The following is a 17,195-nucleotide window of genomic DNA, read 5'->3' as shown; positions in this document are numbered from 1 at the left end:
AGTCTCGCAATACTCCGTCTCACTTGAGCTAACGTTCGCATTGGGTTAAGATATAGGGGCAGAATTAGTTGTATTCTCATTTACATACAATCAACTATATTCGTGTCACAATTCATTACATGTAGTCAATCAATTTATTTTGCATCCCAGTCATCACGTATATGGTTAAAGTGGGTGTTGTCTTACCCGCCCCTAACTTCATGCAAAAGTCACTCAAGACTAACATAAGGATATGTCCTGAATCCAGCTGGGGACCTTGAACTATTAAGGATACATTGCATTCCTTGTTCTGTGAAGCTGTTATCAGCGGCTGTTAAAATACTCCCTGTACATACCCACGCCTGGTTCTCATGAGGTAGTTTACACAGTTTGTAACTTATTGTTCAGGAATGTGGCTTGTTCAGCCATTTTGTGTCTTTAGTATTGCTATAATAGCTAACAGCCATTTTGTGTCCTTTCTGATATTAACAATCATTGTGTATACACTATCTATTCCTACAAATTGCCTCTTCTAAACAGGCATCTAAGCCAATGAGTACCTTTTGTCTCAGCAGAACTATTCAAAAGTAATATAGGAGCAAAAATGTAGTTACAGAGCCACCTATAATTTATACCACAGTCCAGTATCAGAAAATGTCACCCAACAATTCCTCCTTTTGGTCCTGGAAGAAGTTTACTGAATCCCAGATGACCACAATGATTCAATATGAGGGCTGCAGGGTGCGGTTTAATACGGCCTTTCGGGCATGTAACCTCCCATGTTCCATGCGTACACCATGCATGATGTGATTCAACGATCACCCCTCAAACGAACCCATGCATGTCACATTTAATGTCATGATATCAATCATTCCTGCCTCCCTGACTAACTCTGCTGTCTGTCATTAAATTATGTTATTCATAGCAGTTTTCAAGTAAGCTCATCTAACAGCCCCACACTCTCTGCCACCAACGTTCACTCTGAAGTAGTTCCTCTGTGTGCTTTTTTTGTCAAAGCATGGATTTTTCGTTATCTGGTGGTAAAGCTTAACTGATTGACCGATCTTGAGTCTTCGTTCCCTCAGAGTTTCTGCAAGTTGTGGGACCATCTCTGGCTCTTTAAAATCCTATCTGAAATGATCCTTGCTAGGCCTATAGTGGTGGGCCTAAGGGGGACAAAGGTTATAGCGATAGGAGGTTACGGTGGCGGAAACGCAGTATTTCCTTTTCCCCGTAAACTTAAAATGCATGAGGGCAGGTGTAATCTCTAAGACACAACCATGAGTTCTGATTAACCCACATTCGTCCAACTCTCCCTGTCCCACTAGGTGGGGGCACACAGTAATGTCCCCTTTCTCTTTACACCCCGTGAGGGAGATCCCATATATTATTCCTGCGTATAGCAGAGGTCTTAGTGAGATAGTACCAGAGGGAGGTGTTAGCCCATACGATTCCAATGTCCTCCAGTTGGTTATCATAGAATTTTTTTACAGTGCAGAAGGAGGCCATTCGGCCCATCGAGTCTGCACCGGCTCTTGGAAAGAGCACCCTACCCAAGGTCAACACCGCCACCCTATCCCCATAACCCAGTAACCCCACCCAACACTAAGGGCAATTTTGGACACTAAGGGCAATTTATCATGGCCAATCCACCTAACCTGCACATCTTTGGACTGTGGGAGGAAACCGGAGCACCCGGAGGAAACCCACGCACACACGGGGAGGATGTGCAGACTCCGCACAGACAGTGACCCAAGCCGGAATCGAACCTGGGACCCTGGAGCTGTGAAGCAATTGTGCTATCCACAAGGCTACCGTGCTGCCCCTACACTGTTGTGAGGGTATGGCCCTGTGCCCGGTGTGGTGAAAGAGATCATCAGGACCATCTCTACTCCCGTTATCGCGTCCATTTTGCAGTTGAGGATCGCTGAGTATACTCTGGTTAGTCCCTTCAGATTATGGTTGTCCAGCGTCCCTTGTCATTTGGCTAGCTGAGCCAGTTGCGGGCTGTCTATTCAATCAGGTACCTCCCCCCTTTAGATCAGATCAAGGTTGTGGCTTAGCTGCCCCTGTCAGAGCCTTCCGGCTTTCTCCGTTTCTTGGTCAATGAGTTTATTAATTATTGTTGAATGTGTTAGTGTGTGTACCTAACACTGTTGTCCTATTCAATTGTATATCCAGGCCCTCTTCTCCCAAGCTGGCTTGACCTTTCTCTGCTTTCTCTAATATTCTCTTCCTTATTCCTGTAAGTTGTTCCACCTTTGCATTTAACCTTTGTATGTCTAGTGACTTTACCATAGAAGTTTATGCGTTAAGTCATGTCACTGCATCATTGATTATGCCTCTTCTAACCCTGTGTAGGTTGTCATGCCCTCAAAGTCTAGTGGCACCCATGTCATTGGCAGCCTGCTTCATAACAACCTTACTTAAAACACTATACATATTTATTTCATATTATATACAATACCTGAACCCACGAGAAGTACAGACACAATTTGTATACACATCTGCTGTCTTTCCCTGAATGTACCTGCAGCCACGGTTTAAAATAAGTTCGATCATTGTTCCAGTCACTGGCTGCTGGGATGCATATCCCGCCAGTAAAATTATATAAAGCACATAGTTCATATATCAACATTCATCCTGTGTACGTTGTGAAATCAATGATGTTCTTGAGCTTTGAAGTGCTTGTAGTTGTTCTGAGATCTCAAGGGCCACCACGAGTCCCCACAGCTGCTGCTGGCGGTCAAGCCTTTTTGAGTGTTTAATCTAAAAATTTAAAGGAAAAGTGGAAAAGTGTCCTGGTCATCACCAGGTGTTCAGTGTTGTTCGTATAAAGCTTTTCCTGTGTGGGCCGAACATGTCTGTTATTCAGGGGTTAGTAGTTCTCATATTTTACAACCTTTTCATATCTATTATCATCTCAAATTCTCGAAGCTACTGCAAATTGTGTTCCACTTGAGTTACTTGTAAAGTAAAACACAAAAGATCCATTCTGCTTGGGGAAAGTGGATTAATTAATCTGAATATATCTGACAATTCAAAATTTAAGATTTGTGAGTTCCAATTAAAAATACATCGTCAGCTTTTTTTAAAAATTACTTCATCAGAGTTACAAAGCCAGAGCGCAGAGTGTGGACAGGGGCAACCCCCTAATCCAGCTCCTCGCCTGCTCCAAAAACCAATTCAAATTGAATCCAATTCATGGTCCCCACAAGAGAGACATACCAAATCCAGGCATGAACAAGCATGGGTCAATTCTCTGCTGGTTTGAAAAGGGGTGGAGTAAGAGTTATTTACCAGATGTCATTTTGTCATCACCCTTCTTTTGTTTAAACAAGAAACATGATCATGGACATATTTTATTTACCCATCTGTCCTTTACACTTAATTCTGCAATCTCAGAATTAATACATCTGCGTTATGTCAGGGAAGTTGTAACCCGGGACGAATCCAACACCGGATTGGTCATATGTATTTCAACTGTCATATGTATTTCAACTATCCCAACTTCCAATGAACACCATAAAACTAATATTTTCTTATTCTTACATACGTGATTTTGTACCCTGATTAAAATTCCTTGTGTATCAAAAGTACCCTGGAAATGTCAATGATAACCTTTGAAAAGAAACATTTGTCAATTACACTCAAACTATGATTTTCAAATCACAATATCAGACGACAAACAAATATCACCACACTCACAAAGGAAGCCTTTTACCAAAATTAGTTCGGTAAAAATCCTTATGGTTTCTATTCTAAAGTTCCAAATTATAAACTCAAGGTTCCTTCTCAGAAGATAAATCTTAGCAGAGACAATAAGCGATTTTCATTTCATTTTCATTTCATTTCATTTCAGATATATGAACATTCACAGACCAACACAGTCTCACAGCTCACAAATATCAGAGTCAACTGTTAGCCCTCTCTCATGGCTACAGATTATCAAAGAGACAGCAGTTTCACAATCGCTTAATTAAAATACTGAACAAGATCCTCCATTCCACTTCATCATAAAACTTTATCTGTTTTATTCCATTTAATTCAATTTCCACTGATTGATTTTAAAGGCATTAGCTATTCCTAGAGACGTATATATACTTTTTTTTACAGATAACCTGCTTACTGAAATGGTAAAATTTTGTACAGAACCTAAGGGGGCGGAGAGTGGGTGGAGAACTTGGAATGATGCCATTTGCGTTTTTTACGTGATCTCAAACTTTATTTATTCTTTCCTTTAATGTTACTCAAATTTCTTTCTTGTTCTTTAAACTGATTTCAATTTTCAATGTTCGCAATTTACCAGTGTTTGAATCGATGCACTATTGCAGTGGCCAAAGGTCCTCCTTGCCAAAAGTTCCAATGGTGTTACCACACCGTGCTGCCCTAATTTCTTTTATTATTCAAATATGTTGTATAATTCCATATTTATTTTGTAGTGCGCTTCTCATTATGTATATCTATTACCATAAAGATCAATAATTAATGCTGAATTAATCTCCTTTAGGCACTGAATTCTATACCAACACTGATTTAAAGACGAGCATTCAGCTATCAATTGCCACTGGTTTACCCACTATCTCAGGAGACTCTACCAGCACTGAACTATTCACTGAAGCTGAATTGTCCACCACCATTCAACCATCTGAAATATCCACTGCCTTTGGACCATCTATCAGCATTGCATCATCTAGCAGTCCTGCATCATCAGTCACCATTGAATTATCCACCAGTGAGAGACAATATCCCACTATTCACTCATCAATTAGCTTGGGATTAAACAATAGCACTGAATATTCCATAGAAAATAGCAAAAATCCAATCAACAATACAAAAATGAATTATTTCGACCAGACAAGTGCCATTGACAATGATTTTACTGACAAAGGTAAATATTACCTCATGGGTTGAGATGAAGATATCATTTGGCGTTGTGTGACTTTAACATTGCTTACCATGTAAGATGTACAAAGGGGGCCCATTTTTTCTGACCCCCAAATCATGTTATTGCATATACTCATCCTGTAAGTCCATCTCTGTTTTCAATGTGACATGCTGTACTCGCTCGCAATTTTTCACCCAACACACGGATGTTTTACTTACCAGTACTTTAAATTGAGTGAAAGGTGTCAAGCAGGTGAATTAGGCTGTGTTATAAAGATGCAGAGCAGTTAAAGACTCTCCCACAGACAGCCATTATGATGAACGAAAAAGATGGCAACCACCCCCTGCCGTGTGAAAATACCTGAGGAATGAGCAGAGCTCCGAAAGCTAGTGATTCAAAACAAACCTGTTGGACTTTAACCTGGTGTTGTAAGAGTTCTTACTGTGCTCACCCCAGTCCAACGGCTCCACATCAAAGAAAATTACAGCACAGGAACAGGCCCTTCGGCCCTCCAAGCCTGCACCGATCATACTGAACTAAAATCCCCTACCCTTCCGGGGACAATGTTCCTCTATTCCCATCCTATTCATGTATTTGTCAAGACGTTCCCACAAAAGTGTTTAAAAATCCTGCTGGAAAACCCAGTGGCAGAGCCAGCGAACTACTCTCCACTTTTGCTGCCGGAGATGACAGTTTCCAATAAACTGGCAAAATTCCATCCCTTGTCCATTGAAAACCTACCTAACTCAACCATGATTAAATTTAAAGGCCCAGTCTCCACTATTTTTGCAGCAAGAGAATTCCACAGTTAATTGATCCTAGAGAAAAAAAAATATCCTCATTTCTATCCTAAAAGGTGATGCGCAATCAATTACTCTCAAGACGAAGTGATTCATAACTGAAGGCTTTAATTTGCTAGAACTCTTCCCCAGCAGCTTCGATACAGAAAGTGAAGGCTGCTGGGACGACACCGGTTCTTATACTCCGCCTCTCAGGGCGGAGCTACATACATCAGCCAATGGTAGACTCCTGGGTCTAACCAATGGTCATCCACTTCTCAGGTACCGCAATACCTGGTATTACCACATTCACCCCCTTTTTAAAAAGAGTCCGGCGGGGTGATGGCCACGTTAATAGTCGCCTTTCGCATGGTATGACCAGGTATGGAGGTACCGTGATGTCGACGGTATTAACAAAGTGTTCATAGTGCAGCAATCAGTCAATCGGGTGGCCTGGTCGTCCTTCTGGAGCATCTGGGCTTCAGCGGTGATTCTGATGGGGTCCCGGCGGTTGCAACTCCGGGAACGTGATGTCGTCCTCCCAGGCAGCTTCGTCACCCCTTGGCGGCGCTGTTGGGGCAAAAGGTGGACAGCGGGGGAAAGCGCCTGTAGGAGGTGTCGGTGTGTGTTTGGGCCTAGGCAGGAGTGGAGGGAGTACTGACCCTCCAGTTAGGTGCTGTGGGAAGGGTGGGGGTGGGGGCATTGGTTCGGGTGCACATGAGGTTCCGGCGGGCGCCAGGTCCCGAAGGGAGACCGTGTCTTGGCGGCCGTCAGGGAACGCTACGTAGGCGTACTGGGGGTTGGCGTGCAGCAGGTGGACCATCTCGACCAATGGGTCCGACTTGTGCACCCTCAAATGTTTCCGAAGCAGGATGGGTCCGGGTGTCACTAGCCAGGTCGGGAGCGAGGTCCCGGAGGAGGACTTCCTGGGGAAAACAAGGAGACGTTCATGAGGTGTCTGATTTGTGGTTGTACAGAGCAGTGACCGGATGGAGTGGAGGGCCACCGGGAGGACTTCCTGCCAGCGGGAGACTGGGAGATTCCTGGACCGTAGGGCCAGCAGGACAGTCTTCCAGACCGTTCCGTTCTCCCTCTCTACCTGCCCGTTTCCCCGGGGGTTGTAACTTGTCGTCCTGCTCGAGGCGATGCCCTTGCTGAGCAGGAATTTACGCAGTTCGTCGCTCATAAAGGAGGATCCCCTATCACTGTGAATGTATGCATGGAAACCGAACAGTGTACAGATACCCTGGAGGGCCTTGATGACGGTGGTTGTGGCCATGTCTGGGCAGGGGATGGCGAATGGGAACCGGGAGTACTCGTCAATCACATTAAGGAAGTACGTGTTGCGGTCGGTGGAGGGGAGGGGGCCTTTGAAATCCATGCTGAGGTGTTCAAAGGGACGGGAAGCCTTTATCAGGTGTGCCCTCTCTGGCCGGTAGAAGTGCGGTTTGCACTCCGCGCAGATTTGGCAGTCCCTGGTGACGGTCCTGACCTCCTCGATGGAGTAGGGCTTGATAAAATGAAAAAAACGAGTGACCCCCGGGTGGCAGAGGTCCTTGTGGAGGGATCAGATCTCGTAATTGTAGGTGGAGAGGTCTATCCTCCACCGCAAGATCTTGTCGTTCTTAATCTTGCCCCGCTGCGCATTATCGAACATGAAGGCAACCGACCGTTGGTCCGTGAGGAGAGTGAATCTCCTGCCGGCCAGGTAATTCCTCCGAGTCACCAGCAGGTGACGAGCGTAGACCTAGTTCACAGGGCGGATATAATGTCCTTCTAGCAGCTCGATCGCGGCAGCATAATTCTCCGCCTCCTTGATAAGAGGGTAGATCCCAGGGTTGACCCGTGAGCATAGGAGATGCATCTTTTGCCCTTCCGTGGGGGTGTCGGCGGCCGTGGCGCGTCGACCTGGAAGGGGAGGGGCTCGTCGATGGCGCGCATCGTGGCTTTTGCAATGTCTGCTTTGATGCGGCTGAAGGTCTGGTGGGCCTCCGTCAACAGGGGGAAGGTTATGGACTGGATCAGGGGTCGGGCTTTGTCTGCGTAGTTGGGGACCCACTGTGCGTAATAGCTGAAGAACCCGAGGCAGCGCTTTAGGGCTTGGGGCAGTGAGGGAGGGGGAGATCCATGAGGGGGCGCATGCGCTCAGGGTCGAGGCCTAAGACTCCACTTCGCACTACGTAGCCTAGAATGGCTAGACGGTTGGTGCTAAACACGCGTTTATCCTTATTGTATGTCAGGTTAAGGATTTCCGCGGTCTGGAGAAATTTGCGGAGGTTGGTGTCGTGGTCCAGCTGGTCATGGCCGCAGATGGTGACGTTATCCAGATACGGGAACGTTGCGCGTAAGCCGTACCGGTCAACCATTCGGTCCATCTCTCGCTGGAAGACCGAGACCCCGTTCGTGACACCGAAGGGAACCCTTAAAAAGTGATAGAGCCGCCCATCTGCTTCGAAGGCAGTGTACTGGTGGTCACCATTACGGATGGGTAGCTGGTGGTAGGCAGACTTGAGGTCCACCGTGGAGAAAACCTTGTATTGCGCGATCCTGTTCACCAGGTCAGCTATAGGGGGGAGAGGGTACGCATCCAGCTGCGTAAACCTGTTGATGGTCTGACTGTAGTCAATGACCATCCTATGTTTCTCCCCGGTCTTTACCACCACTACCTGAGCTCTCCAGGGACTGTTACTCGCTTCGATGACCCCTTCCCTCAGCAGCCTTTGGACCTCCGACCTGATAAAGGTCCGGTCCTGGGCACTGTACCGTCTGCTCCTGGTGGCGACGGGTTCGCAATCCGGGGTGAGGTTCGCAAACAGGGAAGGCGGGTCGACCTTAAGGGTCGCGAGGCCGCAGACAGTAAGGGGGGTTATAGGGCTGCCGAATTTAAAAGTCAGGCTTTGCAAATGGCACTGGAAATCCAGCCCAAGGAGGGTGGCTGTGCAGAGGTGCGGCAGGACGTACAGGCGGAAATTGTTGAATTCCCTGCCTTGGACAGTGAGGTTCGCTAGGCAGAACCCCTTTATCTCCACCAAGTGTGACCTGGAGGTCAGGGAGATCTTTTGATTTACGGGATGGGTGACAAGAGAACAGCACCTTACCGTGTTGGGGTGAACAAAGATTTCCGTGCTCCCAGAGCCAATCAAGCACAACGTCTCGTGGCCGTTGATGGAGATCGTCGTTATCGCTGTTGCAAGCGTCCGGGGCCAACTCTGGTCCAGAATCACCGAGGCCAGCTAAAGTAATTGAGAGTTCTGGTCGGGCAGCATGTAGTCGACTGTGCTGGGGGCCTGGGGCCCCATCCAAGATGGCGTCACCCATGGGTCGCACATGGTGTCCGTGGATGAAGAAGATGGCGGCAGCGAGGGACAAAATGGCGGCGCCCACCCGTCCAGCGTGGTGTCTGGGGGGCAAAATGGCCGTGCCCGGGGGTCGCACGTTCCCTTAGGATAAGGGGGTGGCGGTGAGCGCTGGGCGGTCGGGGCCTGAAAGGGGGGTTGCCGATAGTCGCTGGAGACCGCGGCCACGGCGCGGGCCTGGCAGACCCCCACACCCTTCTTGCCGCACCCTTTGCAGGTGGTGGTGCGGGCCGGGCAGCGCGGGCGGGGATGATTCGCCTGCCCGCAGAAGAAACAGCGGTGTCCGGCGGCGTTAGCGGGCAGTCTCGCCACGCAGGCTTGTGGGTCAGGGGAAAGGTCTGAGGGACTGTCGCTACGGGGTGCCACGCAGCCCAGGGGGCCGCCGTGCGATCGGGTGCAAAGGACAGCGCGTTTTTATAGGCAACGTCCATGGACCCTGCCAGGGCCCGTGCCTCTGTAAGTCCCAGAGTGTCCATTTCTAGGAGCCTTCTGCGGATATCGGGGGATGTCATACCTGCCACGAAAGCAACCCTGATGAAAAGTTCCGTGTGCTTGCTCCCCGAAACTGGCGGGCAGCCACAGTTTCGGCCCAGCACCAGCAGTGCCCGGTAGAAGTCTTCCAACGTTTCCTCGGGGCCTTGCCTCCTAGTCGACGAGCATAGACCTGGTTCACAGGGTGGATATAATGTCCTTCTAGCAGCTCGGTCGTGGCAGCATAATTCTCCGCCTCCTCGATAAGAGGGTAGATCCCAGGGCTGACCCGTGAGCGTAGGAGATGCATCTTTTGCCCTTTCATGGGGGTGTCGGTGGCCGTGTCGAGGTAGCCCTTAAAGCACGCCAGCCAATGTTTGAAAATAGCAGCAGAGTTGTCCGCATGGGGGCTGAGCTGAAAGCACTCCGGTTTGATCATAGAATTTACAGTGCAGAAGGAGGCCATTCAGCCCATCGAGTCTGCACCAGCTCTTGGAAAGAGCACCCTACCCAAGGTCAACACCTCCACCCTATCCCCATAACCCAGTAACCCTACCCAACACTAAGGACAATTTATCAGGGCCAATCCACCTAACCTGCACATCTTTTGACTGTGGGAGGAAACCGGAGCACCCGGAGGAAACCCACGCACACACGGGAAGAACGTGCAGACTCCACACAGACAGTGACCCAAGCCGGGAATCGAACCTGAGACCCTGGAGCTGTGAAGCAATTGTGCTAATCACCATGCTACCGTGCTGCCCCTAAAACGGAGATCCATCCTTCCAACTGAAGTTGTAGCAGATTAAATTGATGCACAATCAATTACTCTCAAGACGAAGTGATTCATAACTGAAGGCTTTAATCTGCTAGAACTCTTCCCCAGCAGCTTCGATACAGAAAGTGAAGGCTGCTGGGACAGCACCGGTTCTTATACTCCGCCTCTCAGGGCGATGCTACGTACATCAGCCAATGGTAGACTCCTGGGTCTAACCAATGGTCATCCACCTCTCAGGTACCGCAATACCTGGTATTGCCACAAAAGGTCGACTTCTTATTCTTAAACTATATCCATCAAATCTTCACTAACACTTCGAAAGAGCACCCTACCTGGGCCCAATGCCCTTGATCTATCCCTGTAAACCTGTAGACCCACCTAACCTTTGGACACTAAGGGGCAATTCAACATGACCAATCAACCTAATCTGCACAGAGGAGACAGCACATCACCTTTAATCCTAACAACCTTCCCTAATCTTGATTTTGTTTTCTGTACACGATCTAACTCTGATTTGTATTTTCTGTTTCATACTTCCTGGTTTGGACTTTGCATTTGGAATTCTTCAGTCTGATTGATTGAAGAACCCCTCAGAACGCAAAGCTAAATCATTAAACAACTGAGTATGTGCTGTTATTTAATTTATATAACCGCCCAGGAACATTTATTGGAAATTAAATCAACTAACCCTACCATCAATCCCGAATAATTAAAACCAGTGTTCCTACTATCCAATTTCCTTGTTAAATCCCAAAGGTATAGAGATTTTCAATCCCATCGGATTTTTCCTCCTGGTTTAACCTGCAGGTAATTGCAAACAAGCTCAACCTGATTGAAAGTTTACTCATGATATTCTTTTCCGGGTTGGTTCTGCTGCAGTATTGCTCCTTGCGATTGGAAGCACTTTTCTCGAACATGACACAAAGTGCTTTCGAGCCAATGAATACCTTTTTTGAAATTAGTTATGAGCATTGTGCAGGAAACACAGAAATCAAACAGCCACATTTGAACCAGAGATTCAATCCCCAGCCAAATGCTTCACCACTGAGCTATAACCATAAATGCAATTGGAAGCATGTCAGAAATTTGAGCACTGAGGTTAGCATACACACAGTGATGGATGGAAATCATATGAACCTTTAAAAAATTTTGCTTTGATAATATGGATAATTCTGGCAACGTTACCTTGATTTGATTTGATTTGATTTATTGTCACACGTACTGAAGTACAGTGAAAAGTATTTTTCTGCGGCCGAGGGAACTCGCACAGTACGTACATAGTAGACAAAAGAATAATCAACAGAGAACATTGACAAATGGTACATCGACAAACAATGATTGGTTACAGTGCAGAACAAGTGGCCAAACAAAGCAAACATGAGCAAGAGCAGCATAGGGCATTGTGAATCGTGTTCTTACAGGGAACAGATCAGTCTGAGGGGGAGTCGTTGAGGAGTCTTGTAGCTGTGCGAAAGAAGCTATTCCTATGTCTGGATGTGCGAGTCTTCAGACTTCTGTACCTTCTGTCTGATCGAAGGGTCTGGAGGAAGGCAATGCCTGGATGGGAGGGGTCTCTGATAATGCATCCTGCCTTCCTGAGGCAGCGGGAGATGCATACAGAATCAATGAGGAGGTGTGATGTGTTGGGCTGAGTTCACCACACTGCAGTTTCTTGCGATCTTGGACCGAGCAGTTGCCGGTTCATCTGTATTGACACTGACAAGGTTGTGGTGGGCCTCTTCCTAGAAATGCAGAAATCCTCGGGTCTGGATGTCTGAAATGCACTCCTGTCTTGTGAAGCTGTGTTCTGGGAGCACACAGTTATAAAATCCATACCATGGGTATATGGATAGTGGAAATGAGTCTCTCTAAGTAATGCATGCCTGAGCACCAAATGACATATTTTCCCCAAACTCTTCATTTATTTTTCTTTTCGCATTGGCCCGAACTTCCACAAGATTTTGATCTCCTGCTTTAACTTCTTTGGGATATTGAAATTCACCACTGTTAGATATAGGATGGAATGGGAATGTTTTAAATTAGTCCATTACACTTGAATTTCCAATTTATTCTGACACTACATGGAACTTTATTCAGTATTGCAAATTTAAAATGAATCCCCATGTTTGGAATCGTAATGATCAAGATGCCATTGTGTTTGCAGGTTCTGAAGACACTGTGTCAGTGGCAGTGGTGGTAACTATAATTCTGATCTTGGTGATCTGTACTGCTATACTATCTTATTTCATCAGATACTGGCAAGTTAGGAAAAAACAGTATGTATTGTTTTATTAATCTTCATATCAATGCTTTTTAAATTTTGACCATTTTTATTTACAGAAATATATTGCAGGTGCTGTAGATCTAAAATAAAAGCAGAAATAGTTGGGAAGAATTAGCAGGTGGAGTGAGAAATAGTTAACTTTTCAGGTTGATATCCTTTTTTAAAAAACCTTTAGCTGTGTAAGACTTTTAATAGGTAATCAGTGTATATTCAATCCCCAGAGGTAGAGAGGTTGAGGAAGACAAGCGTCAGGATTGGACAAACCGCGTGGGAAAAAAGGGGAGATGTAAAGTTGGGAATGGTCTGCACCTGAGCTGTGTCAGGAAGAGTGTCCTAGCAAGTCATACAACTCGGGTGGTGGAAAGGGCTTTAATTCTAAATTGTAGGTGTGAGGAATCAAGTTTGTGAAGATGTGATAAATCAAACAGAGAAGACAAAGCAGGAGAGCAAGATGCAAACAAGGGATGTGATAATCAGAACGTGGCAGAAATGTAGAGTGTGCACCAAGAGTGCATCAGCAGATAAGGCTAGAGGTTACAAAAGAAGTAAGAAGACTGAACGAAAGGCTCTGTATCTGAATGCATGTAGCATTCATAACAAAACAGATTCATTAACAATATGAAGAGAAATAAATATGTATGGCGAATGTGGTCCCACTATCTACGAAAGATAGAGGTAAAGCAAGGAACTACCAGACCAGTGAGTCTCACGTCAGTGGTAGGGAAGCTATTGGAGAAAAGTCTGAAGGAGAATCTATCTCCACTTGGAGAGACTAGGTTTGATCAGAGATATTCAGCATGGCTTTGTCAGAGAAAGGTCATGCCCAACAAATTTGATTCAATATTTTGAGCATGTCACCAGGTGTGTAGATGAGGGTAGTGCAAAGTTTATATGGATTTCAGCAAAGCCTTTGACAAGGTCCCACATGGGAGACTTACAAAAAAAGGGCACCACACATGGGATTCAGGTGGCTTCAAAATTGGCTTAGTTGTAGGAGACAGAGGATAATGGCAGAGGTGTGGGTGCTCTTTCCAAGGGTCGGTGCAGACTCGATGGGCTGAATGGCCTCCTTTTGCACTGTAATGTCTGAAAAACTGTAAGACAGATGGCTGCCAAAATGATTGGAAATAAATGTCTAGAAAGCATACCACAGGAATTATGCTGGGTCCCCTATTATTCATCATTTATATAAACAACATAAATGACTACGTGGGGGGTAGGATCAGTAAGTTTTCAGATGGCACAACTATTGGCCGGATGGTTAACAGTGAGGTTGAGTATCTGAGTTACAGGAAGATATAGACTGGATGGTCAAATGGGCAGACAAATGGCAGATGAAATTTAACCCTGAAAAACGTGAGGTGATACATTTTGGAAGGAGTAATTTGACAAGGAAGTATTCAATGAATGGCATGACACTGGGAGGTTCCGAGGAACAAAGGTGTCATGGCATGTTTGTTCAAAGATCTCTGAAGGCATATGAGACACTTGCCTTTATCAATCGAGGCATTGATTACTAAACTAAGGAGGTCATGTTGGAGTTGTATAAAACTTTGGTGAAGCCACAGCTGGAGTACTGTGTGCAGTTCTGGTTGCCATAATATAGGAAAGATGAAAATGAAAATCGATTATTGTCACAAGTAGGCTTCAAATGAAGTTACTATGAAAGCCCCTCGTTCCCACATTCCGACGCCTGTTCAGGGAGGCTGGTACGGGAATTGAACCGCGCTGCTGGCCTGCCTTGGTCTGCTTTAAAAGCCAGCTCTTTAGCCATGTGCTAAACCAGCCCCGCGGTGTGAGATGTGATTGCACTGGATGGGGTGCAGAGGAAATTCACTAGGATGTTGCCTGGGATTTGAGTTATGAATAGAGATTGGATTGGTTTGTTTTTGTTGGAGCAGAGAAGACTGAGAGGTGACCTGATTAAGGTGCACAAGATTATGAGAGGCATAGACAGTGTGGATAGGGAGCAGCTGTCCCCCTCAGTTGAAGGGTCTGTCTCGAGGGGACATAAATTCAAAGTGAGGGGCAGGAGATTTAGGGAGGGAATTGAGGAAAATCTTTTTTACCAAGAGGTAAACTTGATAGTTCCTAAAAGCATAGGACACTGCCCCGGAGGGTGGTAAAGGCGGGTTGCATCACATCCTTTAAAAAGTACCTAGATGAGCATTTGGCACATCATAGCATTCAAGTCTATGGACCAAGTGCTGGGAAATGGGATTAGCTAATCAGGTGTTTTTCATGTGTTTGTGCAGCCTCTTCTGTACTGTATGTTTTGTGATTCTGTGGTTCGATGATCGAATAGCCATTACAGAGACATGGCTGCAGGGTGAAAAAGACCGGGAGCCGAATATTCAAGTTTGCATGACATTTTGGAAGCTCGGAAAAGGTGGAGGGGTTGCACTGTTAATTAGGGATGACATTGGTACAATAGAGAGAGATGACCTTAGTTCCAGAAATCAAGATGGGGATCAGTTTGGGTCGAGTTGAGAAATAGTAAAGGTAAGAAATCACTTGTGGCAGCACATTTCAGCACCAACCACAGAGCAGGATAGACTAGATTTGGTAATGTGTAATAAGACAGGATTAATTAATTACATCACAGTGAAAGCACCTCTTGGTGGCACTGAATATAATATGATTTAGTTTAGTTTGACAGAAAGAGGAGTGGATCGAAGACAAGTGTGCAGAAAAGTGGTGTTGAGGCTGCTGATGGCAAAGGTGGATTTTCCCGTGAAGTATCACTGTTAGGTGGCCTCTGATTGGCTCATGCCGCTGTTAAATCAGCGACTTGTTGATCCTGGCACCATTTTTAAAGACCACCATAATGCACTGGCGCTGGCCAGCATACCAGGAAATGATCTTCACCCAAGTGCACCTCCTGGCATCAAGCTGGCACTGTCCTGGCACCATCCTGGCATTACTTGTGAAATATTGTCACTGCTATACAGTAGGGAAATGTGGCAACCAATCTGCACAAAGTTAAATGGCCAGATAGTCTGTTTCAATCCTGAGGGACTAATGTAGGCCAGAGTGCTTGTTGAACCATGTGGGTAACTCTAACTTAAAATATAAAACAGTGATAGTTCCTAAAAGCATAGATTTTTAGAAGCTTAGTCCTAGTTATTCAAAACGTTATTGGGAAATTCTCTGACAAACACAATAAAAATATAAATCCAGTCAAACATTTTAAAGAGTTGCACTAATCCAACATGGCTCAGTTGATAGCACTGTCAGTCAGAGCTGTGAGTTCAAACCCCACTCTAGGACTTAAATTCATGGTCTCGGTTCACACTCCAGTGGAGTGCTGAGCGAGAACGGCAGTTTAGTTCAGGTGATATGATAATCTGCATCCCTGTAAGTATAGATGGACATAAAGGATTCCATGACGCTCTTACAGTTCAGCATCATTCAGATTTAATCCTGTGTGTTGCAGTGAGGATAAGAGTCTCACTGTTACTTGCCCTACTCCAACACACCACAGATTCCCATGCAGAGGGCATTACAATGGAAGAGACACTAAATTAGTGGAAATCTCGACTGACAGAAAAATTGATCAGCTGTTGACAGCAACGTGAATGGCAAACTCTGTTTCTTCACCGCAGAGTGTAAAATCAGGATCAGCATGTTTCTGGTGATGTTGCTTTAGAGATAACTGTCAACATGGGCATGTTCCTGCAGTTTTTTGACTACCTTTACTGAAATGTTAGTCTAGATAATGTGCTCAATTCTCCAAAATGACAGAGTTGAATTCATGACCATCTGACTGAAAAGGGAGAACACTATTGCATAAAATAGTGTATAACACAGTAAAACTGACAACCTTGTACTTGCCGTGTCTTGGCATTCCAATATGCCTCGGAACAGAAGAAGAAAAAACCCCCTATGAGGATCAGGAGAAAATCCGAAAATCAGATTAAAGGTATTTGCAGCAAAAATAAATTAGTTCATGAATAATTGGGTTTATGATTCTTTTTCCCAACAGGTATGGACCACCATCATTCAAACCCCCTCCTCCACCAATACAGTATACAGCTATTCAGTTATCGCCGCAGGCTGAAGTCAACTAACAAAGATGGTATTGGTGCATTCAGTATGAATATATTCACAGCATTGTGCAATTTCATGCTGTCATTTTTGTGCAATTTCCAAATCTTTCTTAATGCTTTTCAAACAGCAAGCATATGTCATTCAGTGTAGGTATATGTATTCTAAAACATCTGTACATTTTTTCACAAAATATTTGTACATGTTAACATTTTGTGTAATTTTTTCTAAATTCAATGAAGAATATTAGTCATAATAAGCATTTAGGTCGTGTACGAGGAAAGTATTAAAAGATAAATGAACTGATATTGTGTGTTTGTTTCTTCAAACATACCAGAAATATTCCTGATATCAATGTTTATGAGTCACAGTATTACATATTGTTGCTAATTGTGTTTCTGTCTCTTAATTTGGCTCTGTTTAATTACGTTTGCTCAAGAGTCGCCAGGTATCTTTTGACACCGCCACAAGGTTCAAAACCAAATACTGATCAAAGACTTGATACACCAGTTAGTAAGTTCAAAAGCAATGCTCATTTATTTACACACAGTCAAATCTACTCATGCATAAAACTCTACAACCTAAACTATCACTATTACTAAAAGCCTATACT

General features: G+C 45.2%; 1 protein-coding gene across 1 annotated transcript in view; it reads left to right on the top strand.

Moving 5' to 3' along the window:
* LOC140391389 (T-cell surface protein tactile-like) overlaps positions 1–16,937 on the top strand; it is a 187,607-nt gene extending 170,670 nt beyond the window's left edge. Inside the window, exons 11-13 of the mRNA XM_072475937.1 lie at positions 4,490–4,870; positions 12,416–12,527; positions 16,521–16,937. Coding sequence (XP_072332038.1) covers positions 4,490–4,870; positions 12,416–12,527; positions 16,521–16,605 — 578 coding nt within the window. The 3' untranslated portion in view covers positions 16,606–16,937. The remainder of the gene's footprint in view (positions 1–4,489; positions 4,871–12,415; positions 12,528–16,520) is intronic.
* Positions 16,938–17,195: the final 258 nt, after the last annotated feature.

The sequence above is a fragment of the Scyliorhinus torazame genome, chromosome 15 (assembly GCF_047496885.1).
Source record: "Scyliorhinus torazame isolate Kashiwa2021f chromosome 15, sScyTor2.1, whole genome shotgun sequence".
NCBI classification, from domain to species: domain Eukaryota; kingdom Metazoa; phylum Chordata; class Chondrichthyes; order Carcharhiniformes; family Scyliorhinidae; genus Scyliorhinus; species Scyliorhinus torazame.
The sequence above is the reverse complement of the archived record's forward strand: the minus strand, read 5'-3'. Positions and strand labels throughout refer to the sequence as shown.